Below are 25,339 nucleotides of genomic sequence, written 5' to 3'. Positions count from 1 at the left end.
TATCGAATATATTGCTATCGGTTTACCACCACTTTTTACATATTTGAATTATGTTTAAGTCACACATAAATATATAAATAAATACATTATTACATAGAATGTATAAGATTATTACATATAGAATATGTTAATTGACGCGATCCCATCGCCAAACAGTGCTGTCGTCACATACACAAATTAAAATCGAACCGTCCTTGGAGAACGATGTTTGCCGTATTGTTGAAGTACATTTGGGATGCACCAGTTGACTACATTTGGTCAGATTTGGGTCATTTGAGTCCAGCTCCCAAACAAAAGTGGTGCCCAGTTGATTGCCGAGAGCCAGCACCTTTTGCCAGGCATTAAATGCAAAACGCACAAACCAAATCTCGCACATTTTGTAATCGAAATGATGCAAAACTGTTGTCGAATCCTGTGGCTTGATGTCCTGACGCTGTGCTGACAGTTTTCCCGGCTTCCAGCACACAATGGAGTTCTCGCAGGACTTGGAGAAGACAAAATCACCAAACCACTGCACACAATCCACATAATTTCGATGAATGTCACGCGTGGAAAAGTCAGGGAAATGCTCCTTAATTGTGGGAAATGGTGCCGTATTTTTACTGGCGTTAAACGTCGAGCTCAGCTCGATGGCCTCCTTTATGTCCGGCTTATTAAGACGCCACAACTTAAGAGAATGATCCATGCCGCTAGACATGATGCGATCACCACGCAAATCAAAATCAATGGATAACACCTCATCCCGATGTCCCTCGACGCCACCAAAAACCGCCACACACACATCCGTCTGTATGTTCCACAAGCGCAGCGAATGATCCTTGCTGCCGGAGAGCAACAACTGTGGCAACACCGGATGAAACTTGAGTTCATTGATGGCATGTCCGTGTCCAATATAATTCTTAGCACACTGATGTTTTATGATGTTAAAGATGCGTATTACACCACGATAACCTGCGGCAGCGAGTACAGGATCTCTAGTGATGGCATCATAGGACCAAGCACACGTGTAGAAACTTTCATCGGTCTGCAAAGTTGAATTAAATATGAATATTCTATGTTATTATGCATATTACATACATCGGGATCTGCATAGACTTGCAGCAGACGTATACCGTCATCCTCGCCAGCTTCCAGCTCCGGATTGCGCTTGACACACTCGTAGATGGAAACACGATCTTTGCCCACTGTAGCAAACACCGCTTGACTTCGATCCAGAAACGGATTAAACTGCACACCAAAGATTTGATGATTGTGATCCTCACGTACATGATGGCTGTCGGTGGTTATTAAATGTAATACATTTATTATTAATTAGTAATTCCATTACACAACGCACCTATATTTGTAAAGCGGTTGCACCATTTTAGGCGCTTTGGCGCGTCGACATAATTTCCTCAGTTTTCGCGTATTTGGCGATTTACTTTTGCTGCGTGTTGTTGTCGTTGTTGTTGTGGCGCTGAAAACGCTTGCCGAGTCCAACGATGCATTGTCCTCGCAATCGATGCCTCTGCTGCTGAGTTCAGCAGCCACGGTTGTGGCTATATCTGGTGCTGACTGCTCTGGTGTCGGAGCATCGTCGTTCACGGATTGCTCCTCTTTGCTTTCGCTAACACTATTTTCCGTCATGTCGCTCGAGACGCAATGCCGCCTTGTTTACTTTTTTTCTGTGCGATAGGGTTGCCACCTGTACAGTCTATACTTGGGGTTGCGTTCCTACTCAAATTTAAATACAATGCTGTTTTTGAGAATCCAAATTTTGACGTAGTCAATAGTAAAATATAATAAAAACACCAGACAGTAGTCAGTTAATGAATTATGACTTCAAAAATTTATCCGATTAGATGCTTGTCATATCGATATGCAAAAACCGCAATGTATCTAAAATTTCATCGATGTTTCTCCGCCTATAATTTAAACACAATTTTTTCTAATGTACTATATATATGTATATTTTTCTTAAAATTGTATAATCGGTTGTTTTTGTGTTATTTCATTGCATTTAACGTCTATTGGCGACTTCTTTTGGCTGATTCTGATTGGCACTAAGCAGCTCATCGAGATATTTGTCAACTTCCTTATGCGCCCTTAAGCAGTGATCAGTGCGTGAGAGAATGTTGTGTGTAAAATACATTCGCATCAGATCCGTTTTTGTGTGCCACAGTTCGGCCTGCGCTTGTTGCACCTTCAGTTCGTAAGCAAAATGTGGTCCCATTTTCAAGTCCGCTGCCATCAACATTAATTCACATTTTTCCCGTCGTTTTTCCACTAATTTCTCTAAGCATTCGCGTTGATCCTTTTGTAGCTTGATGATTTCCTGTTGTCCTGTTGTCAGCTGTGCGTCCGCCCTATTATTTGTTGACATTGCATCTGGTAGCTCGCAACGAATCCTGTCGCCCAATTCAACAATTTGTGTCAACTTTGCACTCAGATTTGATGTCAATTTTGAGCGCAACGCTTTGCGATCGGTATAACTCAGCGACGGACAACTGGTGCAGTCCTGCAAGTCTAAAAACGAATTCAATATATGTATACGCATACATCTATAACTTGTATTATTTATTTACCTAGCAAATGCTCTGTTCCATCACCCAGCCGTATAAAATCAGCCACCGAAACCAATTTAAGAGCGCGTTTGATCTCAGGAGTTTGCTCTTTGCCAATGTTTTTAATTGCACGCACTTCATTTAATATCAGTTTCAGTTTAAGCACTTTCCTTAATTCAGCGATGCGTGCCTCCAATAAGTCTCGAGTTTCAGTTGAAATTATATTGCCGGACGGATCATTCATTGTATTTATTTTATATTGCTTGGCTTGATTTTAAAAGTGTGTATTATATTATTATACGCAGGGTTGATCCTACGCATATATCGATAACGATCAGAGATTGTAAATATATCGTGGTGTCAAAACGGAGGTTACACTATTTTGAATTGCTTGTGACGTCACAAGCTGTCTACCATTTGTTTGGAAAGCGCGCTGAAAGTAAGTGTTCGATTTGTACCACTTGAATAATCAACATTTTAAAACTCATGTCAATTGTTTCTAGTGCTTAAAGGGTTGAGCAGTCAGATACCGTGGATGCCGATTGCCGTAGCTGTGGGTGCAATAATATGCACTGAAGTCATCTGCATTGCAAAAAAACATTCGCGAATCAAGAAAAAAACTGAAGAAGTCATCGATGTACTAATATTTAATGAAAACACGCGTTCTCAAGATTTTCCAACTAGCGCAATGGAGTCGATGATCAGTTACATTAATCAGGCTCAATATTCCATCGACTTGGCCATGTACACGTTCACCAACCTGGATTTGTTCCAGGCATTAATGGAAGCCCACATGCGTGGTGTCCGACTACGAATTGTCACCGACCTGGTAATGATGACTTCAACCTTAACGAAAATGATTGATTTTAAAAACGCCGGTTTTGATATTCGTTGTCCGTTCAGCAAAGTGATGATGCACCACAAATTCGTGTTAATCGATGCACCCAAAGCTGCAAACGATATTAGTCTACAAAGGACCAGCAACAAGTTGAAGACAAGCACTTATCGTAGCCTGTTGCTGAGTGGCTCCGTGAACTGGACGAATCAGGGCTTCCACGGTAACTGGGAAAACTGTATTGTCATGTCACAGAATGATAATCGTGTGATAATCGCATATGCAACAGAATTCGAACGTATGTGGAGCACATTTCCAACAGTCTAAAATTTGTATTTCTTACATCGAATCTTAATTCTAAGTTCAGCACACATAAAATATGATTTGTAACTAATTGGCTTGCTGTTTTAATTTATGCATGCGCCGCTCAAATGTGTCCTTTAACGCTTTCAGGCGCTCCATTTCTGATCGCATTTCAATATATTCCAAATAGGAGACCTCCGATTTCAGCAAAATTTCACTCTTCAACTTTAGCACGCGGTTCACTTCTTTCTGCTTGCGTTCCACAGCAGAAATCTTCATTGTTAAAGCAGAGTCCTTTCCTTTCTTCGCCAGCTTCGGCATCTTTAATATTTCTACGCTTCTGTAAATATTACGTTATTTTCTTGAATTGTTTATATAAATTTGTCCGTGACTCGTTTTACCTCCAACAATTTTGTAAATACAAAAATAATTCATGTCGCTTTGAGATGGGAAACACAGCGATAGCATTATCGATAATATTGTAAGCACACTATTTTGAGCTAAAATACCATTTCAGTGCAATATTGCATTTTAATGCCGCTTTTAAATCCGGCAATCCTTGATCTGGTCACACCCGCGCAAGAAATAACATTGCAAACTTGCTAAGAATAACAACAAACGCAATATTTAACCGCTTTTTAATGAATCCACTGACAGACAAAGTGCTTGTGGCCAAGGAGGCGCTCGCGGTGGCGCTCGGCGACAATTGGGAGCTCTACCGGGGCAACATGAAGAACTGGTTTCGCAACCGCTGGACCAAAGAGGAGTTCGACTGTGAGAGTCGCAAAATTTTGACACCTGAGAAACTGCATTTGCACAATCAATTGTTGCTGGCGCTGCTGAATAAAATCGATGCTTTTGCGCCACCCGAAACAGTTGCTGCACTGCAACAACATCACTCCAGCTCAGGCCGCTCAGGTCCCAACAGCAGTAGCCGGAAACGGAAGCGCAGTTCTCGGACTTTTGCCGAACGCTTCACGTTCGAATTATGCGATGTGCTTAATTTTGTGAATGAGGATAATATGCAGCTCATACGACCACCTTCTTTGGCTGGCGATCAACAGGGAATGCAGCAGCAACAACAGCAACAGTTGCCCACACAGCGCTACTGCGCCCAGGAATTGTTTCTACCCGATGCTGGTTTCATCATGGGACGTTTTCTAATTGGTGCCTGGGAGATTGGCCTCATCTCAGTGGACGACAGCGTGGCCGAGTACGTGGCAATGGCTGTGCAGGTGCTGCTCAAGGATCTGCTATCTGCCATCATTAAGAAGCGCAAGCATTACAAGACCAGCGGCGAGGGCAACTTCTACTATGATGTGGGCGCCCAGCTGCGTGATCCATCGCTGCGCAACACAGTTACAAGGCAAAAGGTGGACGACACTCCGCTGGAGCACGACAAGGAGCTGAACACAGCGAACTTTATGCGGCGGCAAAACGATGACATTGTCTTTCTTTCCGCCTGCGAACAAGTGTAAATTAGGAGGACTTTAAAAAACTTACTGCCTTGTTTAATACGTGATTTCTATTGTTTTTCAGGTTGCCCTGCGAACGCACTGTGATTACGCTCAAGGATTGCCAGCTCGCCTTTCGAGATCGCAATCTCATTGGCTCCCACGCCGTCTATTCTATCAACATGGAGCGTCTTAACATGATGATGCACTAAGGTCGGACTCATCCACTAAATATTGTTGCACGATATATGGAATATTGAAATTATGATGTCGTTGCTGAAACGATGAGGATGGAGGTTATTGACTACTGTTGAGGTCTGTACAACATAATTCAGAGAGTTTAAAGTAATTTTTTAAATTTTTAATAAATTAATCTACAACCAAAGTCATAACACAACATCATTCAATTTATTTTTGCCACAATATTTTAGAAAGCTTTTTTTGACTTATTTATTTAGATATATTTACTTTATTTTTATAAATGATAACATAATAAATAATACAATGATGTGTATAGAAATTAACATAGATTTTTAATGTTTTTTAATGAAGGATTTTAATATATTTTCAACAATAATCGATTTTAAAATATAAATGAACAAAAATAGAGAAAATAATAGAAATTGTTAAACCTAATTCTACAAAAAAAAATATTTATTCCTTCTCATGAACAGATAGATTAACTTTAATTTTTAAATAAGGATTAATTTTAATTTATAATATTGCTTTTAAATACAGAAAACCTGTTTTTTAACTTTCTTATGTGAAAGTAGGAAAAAATATTTTTGTATTTTGATCAGTCGCAAAAAATAAACTTCTATTCACATTTTCTAAGTTCTAAGTTTTTTTTTTTAATTTATAAATTATATTTTAATATACTATTATAAATTTCTATAAATTATATTTCAATGTATTATTATGAATTTATCAAAGTAGTTGTTAATTTTGTAATTATATTTAAGTGTATTTTTTATAGGCAAAGTTCTCTTGGCGGCGGCTTGAAAGGCACTTGGCCAGGGGCAAAAGCTTCCGCTTTAAATGCTGCAATCTCCTCGGCTGTCAAATCCTCCATGCGACTGTAAATGGTAGAATCACTTGGCTGTTGCTGTTGCAACTGTTGTTGCTGCTGCTGTTGTGGCGCCGCTTGTTGCATTTGAACTTGCTGCCCAGGCGGAAATCCTGTCGCTGCTGCTGCCTGGCCAAAGAAGCCATTTGGTGGTTGTTGCTGCTGCTGCTGTGCAGCTTGAGCAAATATGTTGCCTGTATTTGGGACTGCTGCAGCAGCTACAGCTTGAGCAAAGATGCCACCTTGCTGCTGTTGTTGTTGCTGTGGCATAAAGGCGCTACTTTGGCCAAAGGGCGAGGGATTTGTGGCCTGAGTTGGCTGAGCAAATGAAAATGACCTAGCAGCTGTTGCTGGCTGTCCAAAGGGATTCATCTGCTGATGTTGTTGCTGCGGCTGCTGTGCAAAGATCGAAGGCTGCTGCTGCGGCTGTCCAAATGGATTTGGCTGCTGTTGCCCAAATGCTGCAGGCTGCGGCTGTTGTTGTTGTTGCGGTTGTCCGAATAAGTTTGTGCTGCTGGCACCGCCAAATATATTATTATTGGTAGCTGCATTATTAACGGTGCCGCCTCCAAATATATTGCCAGCTGCGGGCGGGACTGCAGCTGGGCCACCAAAGATATTGCCACTACTCGCTCCCAAAGCGGGTTTGCCAAAAATGGAACCAGCTTGTTGCTGTGCTGCATTGTTGTCGGCAAAACTAAAAGGATTGCTATTGTTGGTGGCAGTCACTTGAGCGCCCTCGGGTGCTTCATAGATTTTGATCATCACGTCAATGATTTGTGGCGTCATCTGCAGCATTGCCTTCATTTTGTTGACTGTTTCGTGCACTTGATTTGTATACTGTTGATGGAATTGATCGAAGCGATTTTGACTGCGACTTTCGTAGGCCTGGAGACGCACTTCTTCAAAGGACTGATCCTCGATGAAGTTAGGAATGCTGGGCTTATCCTTAAACGGTCCATAGACCGAGAAGCGCCACATGTTACTGTTGATGCACGCTTCCATATCCGTCTTGAGATATTGCCTAAAAATTCGGCGGAGGCCCAAATTTCTCTTAGCTATTTGCAGCGTGTTTTGATTATCAAATAAATACATACTTAACATCAAAGTGCTCATTGCGACATTTGGTGCCGAAACGACACGATCCTTGTTGAAAAAAACGGCAAACTCCCATTTCTTAACTATGTGAAATAATGCAAAAACAAATCCAATTTGTTATTTGCTGCTTTGCCGGGGGCCTTTTAACAGCTGACTGGCTGATGCCAATGTGTAGCCCTGGAAAAAAGCGAATAGTGTGAAAAGGCATGCCTGTTATAAGCTATCGTTAATCGATAATTCTTCTATTCGGTCACTGTTAACCAAAAATTAAAATAAATTGAATTGGTTTTTGAATGATTTGATGGAAAATGGGGAGATGTTATTGCGTTAGTAAACAGTAATTATTGCAAACATGCCACAAATATGGTTTTAAAAAACAATTATTACGGTTTAACATTTAATATTTGGTATAAAGTGCCCAAACACCTTTTCGGTATTTTTCAAGATTTCAAATTAGTTTTGCTGACATTTGTATACAGACAAATGTTTGTTTTTAAGAAAATCTGAATATTGGGATGAGAACTGTTCAATGATAAAGCATAAATATTGTGGAAGACTGAAATAAAGGGTGTTTAAAGTGGCGCGTAATTTTACATGCGTTTAGAAATATACCAAAATGTTAAATTAACCACTTTGGCATATCAAACTCTAACATTCATTTTAGACAATATTGCCTGTGGTCACACCCAACAAATTGTTGTTGAATTTGTTTGAGCGGTTGTTTCGGTCGCGTCGGTTGTGCGGAGTTCGACGGTTGTAGCATATTATTATTGTTGCAAACATTAAACACACGCGCCACAAATACTCGCCCCACCTACCCTCTTCTTAACTAGTTTTAGGTACAACACGCAAGTTGTGCAAAAAATAACGAAAAAAAAACCAATTTGAAAAGAAAAAGAAGCAACAGGTCGCTGCCCGTTTTGCGTTTGCGTCTGCGTTTTGTGTGTCTCTCGAAAAGGGCAGGCAGGAAAATTCAAGCCAATAAAAGATACATACAGAAAAAGCCGAAGTGCGCGAAAATTGTGTTTGCCAACTTGCCTATGTTTGTTGTTTTGCGATTATAATTTCAGTGTGTGTGTATGCGTGCGTGTGTTAGCAATAAACAAACAAACGAAACTGGGGAATGTTGTTATTGCCTACACATAAATTGTGTGAAAATTCTGCTGTTGTTTTAACAATTTAGTCGCGGAAAAGGCGACGCACGTTTGCGTTTTGTGGCAGCATCGGAATGCGGCAACAGCAGCAACGCGGCGCATGCGTCTGCAAATATTTGTATTTGTTGTTGTCGCGACTGCGCAATTTTACACGCTAATTGCGCAGACTCCTTGTGCTTGTGTGTGCGTGACTTTCCTGCTGCTGGAAGCTTTCTGACAAAAAAGCTCTCCCATCACACACCTATTGACATCGATCGCATTTGCTAGGTAAGTGTCACTTCACCCCATAGTTCTTATTAGAAGAGTGCGACTGCCTCTTGTCAGGCTACTCTAACACACCGCCCACTTAGCTGCCCTCTGTCTGTTCTCATAAGGAAAAACAAAATTAACTCATAACAACCGTATAAGTCTGTCTCGCCTCATCTCGTCGTCGGTTCCCTTGCACAAATTGCTTTATTCTGACGCCCACTTGGCAGTTAGAAGAGTTGGGCGCGCCCACCGTTTTTGTAAGTGTGTGTGTGTTTTCCTCGATTTTCCTCCGAGACACACAAGACAATAAACAGTCAGCGATATCAAACCCATTTTCCACTTATCTTGACAACAATAAAATCTAAGTAAAAATCAATTTTCAAAACAAGCAGGACACAACACACAATGGGAGAGAGAGCGAAGTGTATAGAGGAAGAGGAGAGCAAGAATCTTAACAGCCAGCAAAAGGGTCAACCTAAAAATGACAATAACATCAATTTTGAGGCATTTATATGCGCCAATAAATTTCACAGTGAAACAAGAGACCAACAGCAACAATAACAAGCAAGAACAACAACAACAACAACAAGCAGCAGGGAAAAGATGCACGACATCGGCTCAACAATAAGAGAGAAGATCAAACAAAAAACTGCAGTTGCTGCCGACGACGACGCTGTTGCTGCTGCTTTCATTGCTTGCTGTTGTTGTTGTTGTGCGCAGCAGGTAAAGCCGATTGAGCGGCCAACAACAAACAGTGCGCAGCATTTCGAAATGTAATGTGCATCAGCAAATCAGTGCGAGTAAAAAAGAGAGGGAGAGAGTGCAGAGCTGGCAACCTGTTGCACTGGCTGCTGTTAGAAATATGTTAAGTCAATTTCGTACAACAACAATTATGCAAAGTTCGTTGCGAGAGCTTTTTATTTTTGTCAATGAAATTGGCCATCGAAAGAAAGAAGAAAAACTTTCTTTTCCTTATGGGCTTATCTCGGCAGCACACAGAGACTGCGACGTTGACGTCGACTGCGCTGTGACGCTTGTTTTTTATTTTTATAATTGGGCGGCCTTTTAGTTTTTTATTTTACGCGGCTGCTGCATATCAGCTTCATGGTCCATTAAGACAATTTAGGTTGCCGCTCCCAGTTACAGCAACAACAACAATGCTGCGTGGGAAGTTTGGAATGTGCTCATGTGTGTGTGTGTGTGTGTTTGCTGCTGTCATCTTTGGTCGCTTCTTTTATTTCGTCCAATAGAGCGAGCGTTCGCAAGTTGCTGCAACAAGTGTCCCAGTTTATGGCCTCTCCTCGCTCGGCTAGCAACTCGAACTAGTTTAACTTTCCTGTCCACTCACCAACAACAACCTCCGCTCTCTCTCTCTCTCTTCCACTCTTGGAACTCTCCTTCATCCATTACCGTTGGCAACATTTTCTCAGCAATAGCAGCAAAAATGTTACTGACAACAGAGCTTTTTGCATTGACAACGGCACATCATCAGTGTAGAGAAGGGGAAGCAGCAGCAGCAGACAATGTTACTGGCATTTTTTCCAAGAAGTTCAATTGACATTGCGAGGTATACAAATAAATTAGCTTATTGTCTACTTAAGAATTTGCGCCAGCAATTTAAAAAAAATTTGAACTTCCTGGCTCAGGAAAGCACACACGCTTTAGTTACAGTTAATCTAAGCAAGCATCATTTAGCTGGCACAACAGCCTATCAAACAAATCGCAAAGTGGCCCGCCCCCTAAGCTAACAGGCCTGCAGCTTTTACTGCTAAACTGCAGCTGCCGTTGGTTGTGTTGGTGTGTGTGTGTGTGTGTATGAGAGTAGAGAATGTTGCTGCTCATTTTCTGCTGTCGCTGTCAACGTCATTTCGCTGCTGCTGCTGCTGCTGCTGTTAAGCGAACATTGTTTTGTGCGATAAACGCTGTAGAAAATTTACATAAAATGTAACTGCAAGCAACGGCAACAAATTTCTATTGCACGGCCATTTGGGCAAAAACAAAAAAAAAAAGACGAAGCAAAGAATATCGCATACACAAATTAACATTAACACTTTGTTGCCGTTAAAAACAAGTTTTTGTTCAGCTAAAATAGTGCCACAAAAGTTGTAATAGAAGACAAGAAGCGCAGAGCAAAACTAAATGGGGGACTTGCAAATACCCTGGAGTGTAACAGTTTAAATATGTTAACTATTGTGACAAGTCTAGTTGAGTAAAGAAATAACAGTCAATGTTAATAAATTCATTAACGTGAATAGGATAACAGATATTCTAATTACTTAAAGTATTGACGGCACAATAATTGAATTAAATTTTTGCTTAGGTACTGCTAAAAGTATAGCAACGTCTAGGGTATTAATTGTAGAGGGTATCGAAAAACCGAAACGGCAGCATCAAAAAAAAAGTACGTTTAGAAATTAGAAAGTACGTAGCTGAGGCTGTTGCTGTGGTGCGGTGTGAGTATAACTCGATTTGTGACTGTCATAAATGGCGGAAATTGTGGGTCTGAACAACAACAACAACAACAGCGTCAACGACGTCGCAGCTTCAGCTTCGGCCTCCGACTTTCTTGCTTACTTTCCACTGCCGATCGCTACTGACAGCCCGTTATAATACTGCCGGGCTTTTGCCTCTGATGCTCTTTCGCTTTGCCTATAATTTGTGCCATCAGCATTATCGTTAGCGTAACAGAGACAACGAGAGCGAGCAGCTGAGAGAGAGTGAAAGAGCGATAGATGGAATGGGGAATTGCAATGAAGCGTGCGTTTTGTCATTTCTGCATCTGCTGGCAAAGTTATTAGGCTGCCCTCTATACAAATTACCCACTCACACACACACAAACACAGATACACGGACAACACTCACATGTTGTCAGAGTTTGCGTTTGCGGCGTGCGTTTTATTAATTTCGCTTACCTCCCATTTTTTTTCCTTTTTATTTTTGCTTTTTGTTGTTTTTTATGACTTATTCAATTCGATCCGTTGAAGAAAACCGGCTGGGCAAACGATCTGCGTTTATTATTACACTTAATGTGACTTGATTTATAAACAAGGCAGCAGCATCCGAAACGAGAGCAACGCAATAACAGCAACATCAACGGCAACGGCAACAACAAGCTTGCAACGTGCCACAGCTGTTGAAAGACGAGCGAACAGCTTCAGTTGCCTCTTACAATCTGGCATGGTTCAATGGGTCCCAAGTATTGGGTTACCTGCCACTTCTTCCCTTCTTTTCATTCCCCTTCCCCTTACCCCTTACCCCTCACCACCTCCCCCTCCCACTCTGGTTGCCTTTTTCGCACAGCGACACGAACTGCCTTTTAATTAGTTCATAAATTTAGCTTTATGTAAAAATACAACAATCATTGTGCGTTGGGCCGCATAGCCGTTAAATTAATACCCTCCTTTACCTTTCACCGATCTGTTGAGCAGCAAATAAATCAAATAAAGCCACAACTTTTCCCTTTTGCATTAAAGTGATACCTATAAAATCTAAGCCAACATTGACAGAGTTTTTACAGCGCATTTCCATAACATTGCACCGTGCTGTTAGGTTAACATTATTGCTGGTTAACAGCGCAAGCTTAATGTTAAATATACAACACACTTATCAAATAATTATAAATGTTTCTTAACACATACAATAAAGAGAAGTTTTTTTTATCTTTTTATAATCCCCCTTTAACAGAGCTTTCACTAACATTGTTATGTTATCCTTATAGCTACTGCGCAGTTCTTGGTTAAGAGCGCAAACTCAAGACGCAAATGCTCGTGATCTATAAACAAACACACAAAGAGCTGTGTTTATTTGTATATGAAATCTCAATCCGGAAGTTTCTGTCGCACACAAAGGCGAGCGTAGCATAATATCATTGCTTGGGCATCGGAATAAGCGGCTTTTGTCCAAGAAAGGAAATAGAATTCCCCCCCCCCCCCCCATCCCGTCTTACAACCAACCGGCAATTTCTAAAGTCATTTTAATGGTTTCCGCTTTTATGGCATTACCTATTACGTATGATTATTCGTAAGACGAAGAAGAAGGAAAAAATCAGAAAAATTAATAGAAAATTAATTGGGCTGCATTGCCTATTGCCTGTGGCATTTATTGCGCTGTTGTTGTTCTTGTTGTTGTTGTATTTTATGGTTCGTTCACGCTTGCTGTGAACTGTGAAAAGCGTGTCGCCCATGTAGGTGAGTGGGGAGGTAGTGTGGGGAGAGAGCGAGAGGGATTTGGGCAGCATAAACAAACAGTCAACTGAGGGTTAAAGCGTGCTAATGCTTACATAATGTTTTGCTTTTTGTTTTCATTTTCTATTTCGTTGCTTTTATTGCTTTTATTTTTAAGCCACGTTTTTTTTTGTAGGTTAAGGAGAACGATTTCTAATCATATAGAAAATCGAGAATTCTTAGAGAAAATTGAACTTGAAATTTGCAAATTTGTTATATGTATTTCAGAATTTATATATGTATATTTATTTTCTTAAGTAAACATTTTTATAAGCATTAGTAGAAATTTACAAAAATGTCAACCGCAAGTGGTTTAAATCCACGATAAAAAGTTTTACGGAAATATTTGCTTGCCTGAGATCCACTTACTTTCCTTTTTTTTTTTTTAAACAAAATATGCAAATGCAAAAACATATCTGCAATTTGTTTGCTCATTTTCCTAGTGAATGATCACGAGTCTTCCATCAATCATAACCAGACATTTTCTGGTCCAGTTAACAGTTATGCGCTTTGAGAGTTATTTACGATTAATCGCATATGCATAATGTAAACAGCTATTGGTTGACACTCCCCGAAAAAAATAAAAATGCTGAATAAACAAATATCCAATCCCAATACTCAATGCTCAATGCTCAGGTCTCAATTCTCGAAGCTGCATATCATTATAATAGTTGAGCACCAATCCCACCAAGAAGCAAAGTCGAGAACACGAGCATTACAAATAGTCCAAATTTCCATTTGGAACTTATGTTTATGGTTTATGGCATCATTTGATTTTTAACGACTCGCAAAACACAAAACAACAAAGGTGCGCTATAAACTTGTCGATTTCATGGCGAAATGTTGCCACATCGAGAAACGCAGATCGAGAACACAAATACTAGACGCAAATAATTTATGCATGTAAATGAGCAAAAGATCGAGAAAACTTGTAAAAATAAATAAGCAACAACAAGAAACATTATTACAACAACTTTCGAATTTAACTCATTACCACGCCCTCAACAGCAAGAATAGGTTGAAGGCGGCAGCATCGTAAAAAATTGCCTAAATATGCAAATTCGTGTCTGCATATATTTTAGGCAGACTCTCGAAGTTGTATCAAATACAACAAAGCATCAATCTTTCAGCCAGCATTAAGAACTTGTAAACGGATTCGTTTGCTAAAAACAACATTAAACCTCAACAACCTGACGAACTAACCCAACCTTAGGCGGATAGACAGATAAACATATAACATACATATGTATGTAGACTTTTGTCTATCTATTTGTGTTTTTTTGTTTTTTTTTTTTTTGAGCTGGCCTCTTAACCCAGTAAAGTTCAAATGTACAAATATTTAATTATCATCTAGCACAACGGTGGAAAAACTTCTTTTTTTTGTTTGTATGCGTACCCTAGTCCCCTAAAATAGTCTTAAGAAGGGTATAATGAGCAGTTGTTATAAAGTTTTCAAATTATTCTTTTTATTTTTACAGATGTGAGATTGAAATTGAAGTTTAGAGTTAAACTTAGAATTATTACTAAATATTAAAATAAATTAACTAACTGCTTTCAAATGGATTCTAAAATAGTTGACATGGTCTAGAATCAGTTACAACCTAAAAAACTAACTACAGCGTATCTTTAGGTCGAGCACAATCTATCTCACTTAATACACTTGTTTTTGTTTTGATTTTTTCGAATGGAAATTTCTTTAGCAGTTCTCATTCCCCCAATTTCAGGTGTAAATTTGAATTCTTCAGTTTTCTTTCCATTTTGAATAATCATGTTCATATATGGGAAAGGTTTCTCAATTTCAAATAAAAGAGGAAAAAAAACTTTAAAATTTATTTATGCTAATGTTCTGCTCGCTTGAGAGTTGGTGAAGAGACGGGGGTCCATTGTTTGGTCAGGCGTTTCATTAATTTGCTGCCGTTGAATTTGTTAGCTACTTTCGATTTTCTCGATGTTGTTTATAGCTTTATTATAAAGCACACACACTCACAGACTTACTTACAACCTAAACACATTCTGTGATTAATTGTGGCGCTGCTGGTTGGAGAATTGAACGCCATTTGTAGCAAGCTCTGACGTCGCTGACGTGGGCAGCGCTTTGGTACTTTTTATGGTGCGATATTTGGGATTACATGTTGGAACTTAAACTGGAATTGGAGTAGTTTTAGCTTTTTAGTAGCCTTAGTTGTTGATGTGTTGCTATTAGTGGGTGACTATGAATGTATGCTATAAATGGAATGTTAAGTTAACAGCGGCATATGCTGTTGCGCCTGAAGGATATGACTGTAAACTGTATATGCAATGTTGTGTTAACAGTGCGCAGTTAACAGTGCGCAGTGGGACAGAATAACAGCTGTAAAGATGTTTTGTTAACAGCAGCTGTTGCGGCTGCGCGCAGTTGGAAGAGCTTCCACTTCCACGTTTCGTGACATTCTCCGCCCTACGCTCCACATTCGAATCGGCAGCTTGACTTGCGGCTTAACCTCTATGATGTGTAGTTTTCTCCCAAGAGCTTTTAATTCTTGTGTCGGCGCCCGCTTTTGTTTCTTTTTCCCTGCGCTGTTGTAAGTTTCGTGCTAGACGTATAAATTTATAATGATCACACAAGTATAAAAGAGAGTGAAGGGAACGAGAACAACAAAATGGAATGCGCCTAGTAAGCATGGTGGGTGGGCGGCATTTCAAATTGCTTTTAATTAGTTGGCTGGCTAAAAATCTTTGATTTCATTTGGGCCACATTCGTGGGCATCCATTTCATTGACGTTTTTTTTGGGTATCATTTTACAAAGCTTCTCAGAATTCGTGGACCGAATGCTCACGAATGTTACGGTGATCAGTGATTGATAAATTTAGCGGCTTTTCCAGTCACGGTGTCACGTGCAATTTAATCGTCTTATGATTCAACAGTGTCCCCCACCATTGTTTCCTCCTTCTTCCCATTGACAGCGTCATCTCCCTTCTGCCTACACGATTGATAAATGAGCAACGCGCCAAGGCGAGTCCCTCTGTCTCTGTCGCGCACACGCTTCCTTTTGTCTTAGTCGTGGTTCATTCATGAAATTTTCGCCGGTCGCCTCTTTCTCACAAGTCATCTGTCTGTCTTAGCGCTGTTGACTGAGACGGCGACTGCGACGCCGATGTTGTCGTTTGTCATTTGATACAAGCGACGAAGGCGTTTTTCGAGCTACATTTGAAAAACGATACACACAGACACATCGGCACACATATACCACGCGTTTTTAGTGCGTGCAATGCAAATGCAATGAAGCGTGTAGATCGAGAGAGCAATATCTGCCTGTCCGTCTCATGTGTCTGTGTGTGCTAATGTGTGGGTGTTTCGTTTGTCTTTGCGCTTGTGCTTTTTTCGTGTGCGGGTTTTCTTGTCACAAATTCATGCGTTCGTTCGCTTTGCCGGTTCATGCTGTGGGTGGCTGTTGAAGTCTTCAAGCTTGGCGCAGGGCTGCAAACTTGACATTAACATGGCGCTCCTTAAACTTAACAGCTGTAAGGATGCATATTATTTTGCGCTGTTGATTAACCCTGCAGCTTTAAATGTATTTGTTTTTAAATTACATTTGCCAGCCCTGGTTTATGCTATTCACTCACACGTTGTTGCTTTTGCTGTCTCTGTCACAGTCGCCATCGTCGTCGTGAGCTGAGCTTTACCTTTCATTACAAATTTCATTGTCTGTGCGCGCGGTCAGTTTTGAATTGTGTTGTTAAGTAAGTGTACTTAACCCACATGACTTGTGGTTTTCTCGTCTCTGTCGCTGTCGACGTCGCCATACTGTCGTTGTTGTTGTTGCTGCTGTCATCACATCCAATCCAAAAAAATAAAAAAGCTGTTGTGCGTGTGCTTTTTTTTAAAGAGATTTCTTAACCTTGAGTACCTTTCAGCAATGTTCACGTATTTTTTGTTGTTTCTTTTTTTTGCCTTCGTTTCTCGTTTTATTTATTAACCAATTCTTTTTGCTTATTATTTTTATGGTATATTAAATTGATGTTTGCTCAGTCCCCCCTCAACAAGTGTGTTTATTTATTTTAGGTCTACGTTCATTTCCTTAATTAAACACTTGTTTCAAGCTTCTTTGAGCAATGCTATTAAAACGAAGAAAAACAAATGTACATTAACAAAAAATATGCCGACTGTCAAAAATATCAAAAACATAATGATGTATTGCAGAAATTAGCAAAAAATCACGTACGCCATTTTTGACTGTTGAAGCAATTTTACTTTAAAAATACTTCTTTTAACGGCAAACACCTAATGTTAAGAAAGTTCCATACACAACAAAAATTGCCCTTACGTAATCTTTTATGTCGTTTACAACGAAAGCTTTATGTTGTAAGCTGAGCCTACAAGTCATAACTAAATAATTGCTTACTGTTAAAACACGCAAACAAAAAATATGCTGTGATTTTGGCACAACATTGCAAAACTGATACATTTGTAACATATTTGTGTGTGTTCATTTGCCAACAATTAATTGGGTTGCGATTAAATGATTGATAGCATAAGAAAGGTGAAAGCTCGACTCAGCTCTAACAGAGCTCACAGCTGCTGTCAATTAACAGCGCACACAGCTGCTGTCAGCTGGCAACCTGATTGAGTGGGAGGGTGGAATAGCAACACTGTTAATGACAATGCCATCTGTTAACGTGTTGCTAGCTCGCTCTATCATGGATGTATACGCACTTATCATTAAAATTTGTATTTGCAAACAGTTGGCAATCAATTTGGACGACTCTCTCTTTAAATCCTATTTAAGCTGTCAACTCTGCCGCGAAGTTCTCCTGGCAACAACATCTGCTTTAAGCGAAAGCGCGAAAATGACAACAACAGGTGCGAAATGTAAAACGGCGGCGCAGAACTTACAGCGCATACGCAACAACAACAAGAGTTGGAAGAAAGACGGACAAAAGCATATTGGCATGTTGGGCCCCCTCTGATAGCTGTCTGCTATGCAAAAATTACAGCGAAAAACAGATACAAAAAGAGCAAACGGCATCGTCGCCATTACGAAATAACAAAAGAATGCGGCAGGCAAAAGCAAAGGCAAGGCTTGGACAGGCTGCTGCTGCCAGGCTGTTGAATGACTGACTGGCCCTTTGTTTTTGCTTTGAAAAAATTATTGTTGTTGTTGCCCCACACACAACGCGAGTCAGAGATGTAGAGAGGTACATTCTGAAAGAAAACTTAACAAAACACAAAGCCAACAGTTGTAAATCATCGAATTACCTTCAAATAATAGCAATCGCTCTCTGTAGATGGAGCCACAGTCGCGGACGAAAATGAAATTGCCAAAAGCAAAAGCAACAACTTCAACTACAACTACAAAAAAGCAAGCACAAAAACAATGCGAGAAGCCAACAACAATTTCAACTTCTCACTCACTCGCCAAAAGCCACAAAGCAAGGGACGTGGAATAAGGGGGCGGCCGAGGCAGATTTATGTTACTGTGTTGGTGTACTTGTATGTATGTGTGTTCACACTGACACAGACTCCAGTTGAAACAGGCGACGTTGTATTTGGCGACTTGCGAAATGAAGAAACCCTCCAAAAAAAAAAAGCAGCAACATCAGCACAAAAACTTCGTGTGTCAGTTACGCTTAATGAGCACAAATATTGCTCTCATTGTTGTTGCTGTAGATTTGTTGCTTTTGATTGCCGTGCCGTGAGTCGCAGTCTTGGTCTCAGTCTGAGCCTGGGCCGGGGCTTCGACTTGGGCACTGGGGTCGATTTCAATAAAGACGACACTGGGGTCGCCAGTCGGAAATGCCAATACGTGGTGCGATCATTCCGCCAACCAACCTTTATATGCCTACTTAGTCTCTCTCACGAGTAACAACGTACAAAAAAAGACACTTGGCATGAAAGTTCATTTTCATATACACTCAAAGTCATGCATGTAATTATAAGTGTATATGTGCTTGTGTGTGTATGTTAATGTGTCGCAGAACTATTCCACGTATGCTGAGAGCTTACAGCGCAATATGTCAATCACAATGAAATGCGCAAAAAGCTTTTATCCTCATTTAACCTGCTCTCGCTGCGAAAGCGAAATAAGAGCAAATGTTTACATGGTACAGCAAATTCAAGATTGTCAGTAAGCAGAACAACACACAAGATGGTTTGCATAGCAAAGTCAACGATCGCATCTTAACTTATGTATGATACCATGATTCTCAATTCGCAGCTGGGGTGAAATTTAATGAAATGTTTTTTATTTTTTTATATTTTAAGTGCGCAGCCTATCAAATCAAGGTTCTTTTAGATTAGCCGACAAGTTTTGCCTTTGCCTAGAGCTTTACCACTTAAAGAGACCTTCATAAATGTGGCTTAAACCCTATAAATAGCAAATCATCACCTGGTTGCCTTCGGCATCGCATTGAAACGCACTTTTTCATATATATTTTTTTTTTTGCCTACTTATGCGTACGTTAACGCCTTCCGCCTGCTCCGATATCGCTGTCCCTGTCTTGTTTACGAGCTGGCGTGTGGCGCGCTCTTAAAGCTCTCTCTTAACCAGAGTTGTCGTCGTTGCTTATATTTTATTTTTATTGCTGAACTTGCTAATGGTTACCATTGTCTGTGAGTGTGTGTGGTGGGGTGGTGTTGGGCGTTTCTAACTATTAGGTGTTAGCTCTGTTTTGTTTTTGGTCTTCACAACACAATAATAAATTGGTGTAATTAGTGGCACTTTTAATGCGCGGTTGTTGTAATAATAATAACAAGCCGAAAAGCCCCAAACAAGCTGTATGTAAATCCAAAAGCGGTTCTTTTTCAACTCGCGCAGCCTCGAGCCAACTTATTGTGCAGAAAGGAAAGGGAGGGAAGGTGTTGAGCCGCAAAATTGTGCAGAGCCGGTTTCCCATACTTAGTGGGTGGCATCCGCAGTCAAAAGTTGTGGGAATTCTTCTACCTTTAAGCCATAAGTATAAGTTGTATCTTCATTCGCTTACAATGGGGCAATAAAAGAAGAGTGGCAAAAACTTTGGACGTTTTTTAATGTGAAAATCACGAAATTGCTTGATATCTGATTGGCATAAAAGATATGCGACTGTCCGCAGATCATATCAGAATATTATGCACATTAAAAAACGAGGTGTCAAAAATATGTAATAGAACGCCAAATTACTAAAAATAAGATGACAGAGAATACCTATAGAAGACAGCATTAACTGTTTAAAAACAATTTGGCATACTATATAATAAAAATGAAATTTTCTTATTATTTGATTGATAAAATTATAATTTTTATTGCATAGCATTAAAATGAAATGTTATTATTATTTAAATGATTAAATTTTAATTTTTATTATATTTATTTTTAATTAAAAGAAAAAAATGTTTTTTTTTTGCAAACACTTGAAATCTTTAAAATTATTTTACAGGAAAATAAAAGTAGTTATACTCAAGAAGTTAATCACTAGACTTTTGCTGTAACACTTAACAGCAGGTTAACATGACTCTGCAGCTCAAGCAGAATGAGGGAATGAGAAATGCAGCAGCATCTTAATAGTGATGTGCTTAATGCAGCATGAAAGCTACCAGCTTAACAGAGCTCTGCAATTAGCGCTATTAAATAGAACAGAACAATATTTTGCACAAATAGCGAAAGTTCTAATGACAAATCGCGATAGCATGCTAAGATATTGATGTGACTTTCTAGCTTTTAGCAGCTTAACATAATTGCGCCTGTCACGCTTTACAATTCAATTGACTAAACACAAACTGAGCAGCTGCTGTTGGGTTTCGCTTTCAAGATCCTCTCTAGAGATAGTCACACACTTGGTTTTGAAACCAGAAACGACGACGCCATTAACAGCGTTAGTAACAGTAACCGTTTGACAGTGACTGTGACTGTGACAATAGCAGTTTGACAGTAACTTTGACGTACGTTCGTGGCAATGTCAGCGACTTTGGGAGTTTACGACGCTTCGTTGCGCGGCAGACAAGGAAATTGTTGTGTGTGTGTGTGAGTGTCTGCGACAAGCAGCATGTGGCATGCAGCATGTGGCTTGAGGCATGTGTCATGGCTGCACTGGTGCGATAAATGCACAATTTCACTTTCTATCTGTCTAATGGCAGTTTAATTATTGCTGTCGTCGTTGCCCTCAGCTGTCGCATCAATTACAGTTTGCAATCAACTGATTTATGTTTATCTACCATTTACTTTTTGTGTGTGTTTTTTCTACTTTTTCGCTAATGTTACCTTTTTATTTATCTCTTTGCAGGTCGTAGACCCAAAAAGACACAACTAATTTAAAGTAAACATAAACATAAAAATAAAAAGTGCAAACAACAGGGAAGGAACAACATAAAAATGTCCGGCAATCAACAGCAGCAGCAGCAGCAACAACAACTTCAACTACAACTACAGCAACAACTGAAGAATCAGCAACAACAACAACAACAGCAAAAGGCAACAACTTCAAATACAGCTCCAAGCAATTTGATAAAAATTAATAGCGTTGACAAAATTGTACATAAAACAACAGCGACGATTAGTAAGCAGCAGCAGCAGCAACAACAACAACAGCAGCAACAATTTCAGCAGAGACGCTCATTGCTGCCATCAACAACAACAACAGCAGCGACAACAGCAGCGCAGCAAAGCGTAACGCCAACGCCGACGCCGGCAGCGCAGTCGCCTGCACAGTCGCATCAGCTGCAAACTGTGGCCACAATACATCAGCAACACTCGACACAACAGCAACACACACAGCACGCAACAGCAACAGCAGCAACTGTTTCTCGTCTCCCCATCCAACAACAACAACAGCAACAACAACAGATCAATAACAGTTCTAAAGAGTTGCCGCCCACGCGACGCAGCTTCTATCAATTGCAGCAGCAGCAACAACAGCAACAACAACAGCAGCAGCAGCAATCGACGCTTAAGGCACATTTAAAGGCGCCCGCTCACTCGATCCCCCCTCGCTATCAGCCACCGCCGCAGCCGGGTCCAGCAGCTGGTGGTGGCATTTTGAAGCCACACTTGCCTTTGAAGTATCCACCGGATATCCCACAATTATCCAGCATCTATATACCAGACTCTGTTAAGCAGCAGCAGCAACAACAGCGACAACAGCAGCGCTATCTGCAGCAACAGCAGCAGCAACAACAGTCTGTAGGCAAACAGGATATGCTAAAGTTTGTGCGCAAACCGGAACAGGAACATCCGTCGCCCGTTGCATCGGTCACCTCATCCAGTGTGGCAGCCACGGGCATTCCAACAACAACAGCCAATGGCGGACGTTTAACAGTCGAACAGAATCGACAATTGCAGGTAATAAAATTAATAACATATGTTGAACAGTTGAATGTAATACGCTTCACTCTTTAACAGTCCCTGGTGAATGAGCTCCGCGCGCTGAAGGAACAAAATCAGCGTCTGCTGGATGACAATCAGGAATTGCGCGATTTGTGCTGCTTTCTGGACGATGATCGTCAAAAGGGACGCAAGCTGGCACGCGAATGGCAGCGCTTTGGACGATACACGGCCAGTGTGATGCGGCAGGAGGTGGCAGCCTATCAGGTGAGTTAACAGTGTCTGTTAAGTTCTATGCTGTTACGTTAACAGTGTAGCTGTACTTGGTAGATCTGTAAGCAGATTAAACATTTGCTAATCGTTGTGAGGAATTTGTTGAATATATACTCTTAGAGTACTATATTATTAAATCAACAAAATATAATTTTAAATACATCATTGTAAATCGTAACACTAATAACGACAGACACAATTTTTTTTTGTATTTTTGCTATAATATTATATTATAGCAAATATTACAATAATATGGATATCTTTTTGATAGTTAGACTATTTAATAATAATAGTAATTAGACCCTTTAACTGCAACTGGGCAATTATGAATTACACTCTGAGTAGATTTGATGTACGGTCCAATAAGTTATTTATATTAAAGAAGTTAGATTAGTGGTAAACTGAATTATTAAGTAATTTATAATAAAGAAGTTAGATTAGTATTAAACTGAATTAAAACCAAGAACTATAACTTTCGGTAGTATTGTTTGTATTATACAAATTTACATTTAAAAGATATCTATGCACTTTACTGTTAATTTACATTAATGCGACTGTTATAAAAATAACATTGCTACTACTGTATTGTTAAGCGCCTGTTAAGTAACATTACTACTGTTAAACTATTCTTACCGCCTCTGTTAGGAGACTGTTAGTTAAATAACATAAGCCCTGCCTCTGTTAAACGAGTGTTATTCAAACCCTTCTTTCATTTTAACCAGAACAAACTGCGGCAGCTGGATGACAAGCAGCAGGAACTGATCACGGACAATTTGGAGCTGAAGGAGCTCTGTCTGTATCTGGACGAGGAGCGCGCCCATGTGGCAGCAAATGCTCTGTGCGCCGGCTGCGGAGCAGCGACGCGCAACGCGCTGCGAGATGATGGCGACGGCTCCAGTTCAAGCACGAACGCGGATGAGACAATCACAGCGCTGCGCAACTATGCGGAACAACGCCAATTGCCGGTAAGTAGCGAGACAGACTCGATTGCAACACACATACACAATCTAACTAATGGTATGCCCCGAAATATTCTGCAGCAGGATCTGCGCAACGCTCACACGCTGAACGATCAGACGTTGCAATATGTGCGCTCGTTGGAGCGACGCATCCAGCAGCTGGAGGAAGAGCGCACCACGCCCACAGCCAATATGCAGCAGCAGCAACAGCAGCAATCACAACAACAGCAGCAGCAGGGACAATCAACAACAACAGCAGCAGCAAAAGCAACAGTCGCATCACCAGCCAAATTAGCGCCTTCGCCACATCCTCCTCCACCTCCACATCTTCACAGCCAGCAGGACATCAGTCAGGCGGTTGCAGCTGCTGCGGCAGCAATGCAAATGCAACAGTTGCCCGAACCCATCGCCGGTCGTCCCGAGGCTGTTGTTCGTGCCCTGCAAGTGCTCGAGGTGCGAGAGCAGTTGGAACGAGATCGTCTCGGAAATTTGGCGGGCAATGCTTTGGATCAGATGGATGATGGCGAGAAGGCGCTGGTGCGCGAGATGTGCAACGTGGTGTGGCGCAAGCTGGAAGGGAGCCCACATGCTGCCACAGCACTTGAACCGCTCTAAGCATTTACCAATACAAACAAAACTAAAACTTGGCTAACAACACACACACACATCCACAAACACAAACACACCTACTTACTAAACACACATTGTACAAAGTTTAAGCTTAAGCGCTTTATTTAAAACAAGAAGATGAAATACTCAACATATCGATTTTCGTGTAATCCTTGACTGTTAATTTTTTTACATTTTACATTTCGAATGCACTCGCATGTTAAGCTAACATTAACAGAACAGAGATGTTAGACTAACATCAACAGCTACCACGATGAGTATACGAACAAATGAGCTGTCCTCAAAAACAAACAACAAAAAATACAATGCAACAAATATTTTCATAACTATGCAAATCGTTTTATTTGTTCGATCAACGAAAATACATTAAAATGTCATTATAAGGGAGTTTGCATTTGTCCAAAGTCAGTAAAAAAATATTTCTGCCCTAAGCTTTTAACATACCTGTAAAAATACCATTTTAATAACGTTGCATTTCTTGCAACTAATTATTATCACACTCAACTGATGACATTTTGAATACCCAACTTAACTAACGTAACGTATTATTATCCAGAGTCTAGCACTGTCATTTTGCCTATCCAATTATTAGCCCTACATTGAGTTGGCATTTTTAATATCCATTTATTATCCGGTCCCCAGTGATGCCATTGACTACGAGCGATTGCTATCGATCTCCCAGCGACGCCATTTTGAGCATCTAATTATGAGCACGTCCCTGGAGATAATGTCAGTTATGCGGTTACGGTCACACTCTTGGCAGTATGCAATTTGGCGGAGCAACAACGAGTAGCTAATTTCCTATTTCGGCATAACTAATTTGCATTTGGAGTGCGAAGCTTACTAACCTTGAAGCGGATGAAGACGGAGACTGAGATGTAACTGTTACAAATGTTCTAAAGTTGCCACACATTCATCTGGTGGCTGGCCATAAAATTAATCACATTACACAGTTTTTGCTTGCGTTGCTTTGTGCTTTGTTTTGGTCGCCAGCTTTCTACGCTTTGCTGCCCGCTACTTAAAGACTTGTTTTGTGGCTCACACTAACTATTGTTGTTGCTGCCAAAGCCGCCGCTGTTGTTGTTCTTGTTGCTTTGAGACAAACGTAAATTACCACAGAGCTGTTTAACCTGATTTTTGCCTTTGCCAATTGCGAGTCAGCCTGGGTATCACATTCATTCACAAAACTGGCAGCTACTACAACAACAACAACAGCAACGCCGCGAACATGATGCAGCAGAAATGCAACCCAATTTCAGCTAATTCACGTATTGTCCAGT

The 25,339-nt window shown here is 40.4% G+C and overlaps 7 protein-coding genes across 8 annotated transcripts; 3 read left to right on the top strand and 4 right to left on the bottom strand.

Annotated features, from left to right (window-relative positions):
- Positions 1 to 21: 21 nt before the first annotated feature.
- LOC117565938 (polycomb protein esc) lies at positions 22 to 1,762 on the bottom strand. The gene is made up of 3 exons (XM_034245324.2): positions 1,337 to 1,762; positions 1,078 to 1,273; positions 22 to 1,024 (listed from the first exon to the last, which is right to left on the bottom strand). The coding sequence occupies exons 1-3, from the start codon at positions 1,624 to 1,626 to the stop codon at positions 128 to 130; spliced, it is 1,383 nt and encodes a 460-aa protein (XP_034101215.2). The 5' UTR covers positions 1,627 to 1,762; the 3' UTR covers positions 22 to 127.
- A 95-nt stretch (positions 1,763 to 1,857) lies between these two features.
- On the top strand, positions 1,858 to 3,560 carry LOC117565941 (mitochondrial cardiolipin hydrolase). The gene is made up of 4 exons (XM_034245328.2): positions 1,858 to 1,874; positions 2,849 to 2,982; positions 3,047 to 3,372; positions 3,447 to 3,560. Coding segments are annotated over exons 1-4 (525 nt in total). The 5' UTR covers positions 1,858 to 1,872; the 3' UTR covers positions 3,510 to 3,560.
- Positions 1,955 to 2,844, bottom strand: LOC117565940 (augmin complex subunit dgt2). Its single transcript, XM_034245326.2, has 2 exons — positions 2,565 to 2,844; positions 1,955 to 2,505 (listed from the first exon to the last, which is right to left on the bottom strand). Exons 1-2 carry the CDS (start codon positions 2,785 to 2,787, stop codon positions 2,000 to 2,002), a joined length of 729 nt encoding a protein of 242 aa, XP_034101217.2. The 5' UTR covers positions 2,788 to 2,844; the 3' UTR covers positions 1,955 to 1,999.
- Positions 3,561 to 3,677: 117 nt separating the features above from the next.
- On the bottom strand, positions 3,678 to 4,169 carry LOC117565942 (uncharacterized). Its single transcript, XM_034245329.2, has 2 exons — positions 4,083 to 4,169; positions 3,678 to 4,021 (listed from the first exon to the last, which is right to left on the bottom strand). Exon 2 carries the CDS (start codon positions 4,000 to 4,002, stop codon positions 3,769 to 3,771), a length of 234 nt encoding a protein of 77 aa, XP_034101220.1. The 5' UTR covers positions 4,003 to 4,021; positions 4,083 to 4,169; the 3' UTR covers positions 3,678 to 3,768.
- Positions 4,127 to 5,580, top strand: LOC117565939 (transcriptional adapter 1-like). The gene is made up of 2 exons (XM_034245325.2): positions 4,127 to 5,155; positions 5,221 to 5,580. The coding sequence occupies exons 1-2, from the start codon at positions 4,323 to 4,325 to the stop codon at positions 5,345 to 5,347; spliced, it is 960 nt and encodes a 319-aa protein (XP_034101216.1). The 5' UTR covers positions 4,127 to 4,322; the 3' UTR covers positions 5,348 to 5,580.
- A 385-nt stretch (positions 5,581 to 5,965) lies between these two features.
- Positions 5,966 to 7,466, bottom strand: LOC117565432 (uncharacterized). The gene is made up of 2 exons (XM_034244519.2): positions 7,299 to 7,466; positions 5,966 to 7,225 (listed from the first exon to the last, which is right to left on the bottom strand). The coding sequence occupies exons 1-2, from the start codon at positions 7,373 to 7,375 to the stop codon at positions 6,106 to 6,108; spliced, it is 1,197 nt and encodes a 398-aa protein (XP_034100410.1). The 5' UTR covers positions 7,376 to 7,466; the 3' UTR covers positions 5,966 to 6,105.
- A 535-nt stretch (positions 7,467 to 8,001) lies between these two features.
- LOC117565034 (putative uncharacterized protein DDB_G0271606) lies at positions 8,002 to 24,388 on the top strand. Of its 2 annotated transcripts, none has more exons than XM_052002208.1 (5): positions 8,002 to 8,720; positions 21,161 to 22,215; positions 22,276 to 22,464; positions 23,193 to 23,435; positions 23,514 to 24,388. In XM_052002208.1, exons 2-5 carry the CDS (start codon positions 21,250 to 21,252, stop codon positions 24,042 to 24,044), a joined length of 1,929 nt encoding a protein of 642 aa, XP_051858168.1. In that variant the 5' UTR covers positions 8,002 to 8,720; positions 21,161 to 21,249; the 3' UTR covers positions 24,045 to 24,388. The 2 variants fall into 2 exon arrangements, with proteins under 2 accessions (XP_051858168.1, XP_034099874.2); XM_034243983.2 differs by having other exon boundaries at positions 8,003 to 8,720; positions 23,511 to 24,388.
- Positions 24,389 to 25,339: the final 951 nt, after the last annotated feature.

This window comes from Drosophila albomicans, chromosome 2L (genome assembly GCF_009650485.2).
Source record: "Drosophila albomicans strain 15112-1751.03 chromosome 2L, ASM965048v2, whole genome shotgun sequence".
NCBI lineage: Eukaryota > Metazoa > Arthropoda > Insecta > Diptera > Drosophilidae > Drosophila > Drosophila albomicans.
This window is presented reverse-complemented; position numbering and strand designations above follow the sequence as displayed.

Bases quoted from the DNA above. Each gene is read 5' to 3' on its own strand.
- LOC117565432 (XM_034244519.2), bottom strand. From the start codon at position 7,375: ATGGGAGTTTGCCGTTTTTTTCAACAAGGATCGTGTCGTTTCGGCACC. The intron at 7,226-7,298 runs GTATGTATTTAT...CCGAATTTTTAG, and splicing joins AATGAGCACTTTGATGTTAA to GCAATATCTCAAGACGGATA.
- LOC117565941 (XM_034245328.2), top strand. The intron at 2,983-3,046 runs GTAAGTGTTCGA...AATTGTTTCTAG, and splicing joins GTTTGGAAAGCGCGCTGAAA to TGCTTAAAGGGTTGAGCAGT. The intron at 3,373-3,446 runs GTAATGATGACT...TTGTCCGTTCAG, and splicing joins TACGAATTGTCACCGACCTG to CAAAGTGATGATGCACCACA.
- LOC117565942 (XM_034245329.2), bottom strand. From the start codon at position 4,002: ATGCCGAAGCTGGCGAAGAAAGGAAAGGACTCTGCTTTAACAATGAAG.
- LOC117565034 (XM_034243983.2), top strand. From the start codon at position 21,250: ATGTCCGGCAATCAACAGCAGCAGCAGCAGCAACAACAACTTCAACTA. The intron at 22,465-23,192 runs GTGAGTTAACAG...CATTTTAACCAG, and splicing joins AGGAGGTGGCAGCCTATCAG to AACAAACTGCGGCAGCTGGA. The intron at 23,436-23,510 runs GTAAGTAGCGAG...AATATTCTGCAG, and splicing joins CGGAACAACGCCAATTGCCG to CAGGATCTGCGCAACGCTCA.
- LOC117565940 (XM_034245326.2), bottom strand. From the start codon at position 2,787: ATGAATGATCCGTCCGGCAATATAATTTCAACTGAAACTCGAGACTTA. The intron at 2,506-2,564 runs GTAAATAAATAA...ATTCGTTTTTAG, and splicing joins TGGAACAGAGCATTTGCTAG to ACTTGCAGGACTGCACCAGT.
- LOC117565938 (XM_034245324.2), bottom strand. From the start codon at position 1,626: ATGACGGAAAATAGTGTTAGCGAAAGCAAAGAGGAGCAATCCGTGAAC. The intron at 1,274-1,336 runs GTGCGTTGTGTA...AACCACCGACAG, and splicing joins CAACCGCTTTACAAATATAG to CCATCATGTACGTGAGGATC. The intron at 1,025-1,077 runs GTATGTAATATG...TCAACTTTGCAG, and splicing joins AAGTCTATGCAGATCCCGAT to ACCGATGAAAGTTTCTACAC.
- LOC117565939 (XM_034245325.2), top strand. From the start codon at position 4,323: ATGAATCCACTGACAGACAAAGTGCTTGTGGCCAAGGAGGCGCTCGCG. The intron at 5,156-5,220 runs GTAAATTAGGAG...ATTGTTTTTCAG, and splicing joins CTTTCCGCCTGCGAACAAGT to GTTGCCCTGCGAACGCACTG.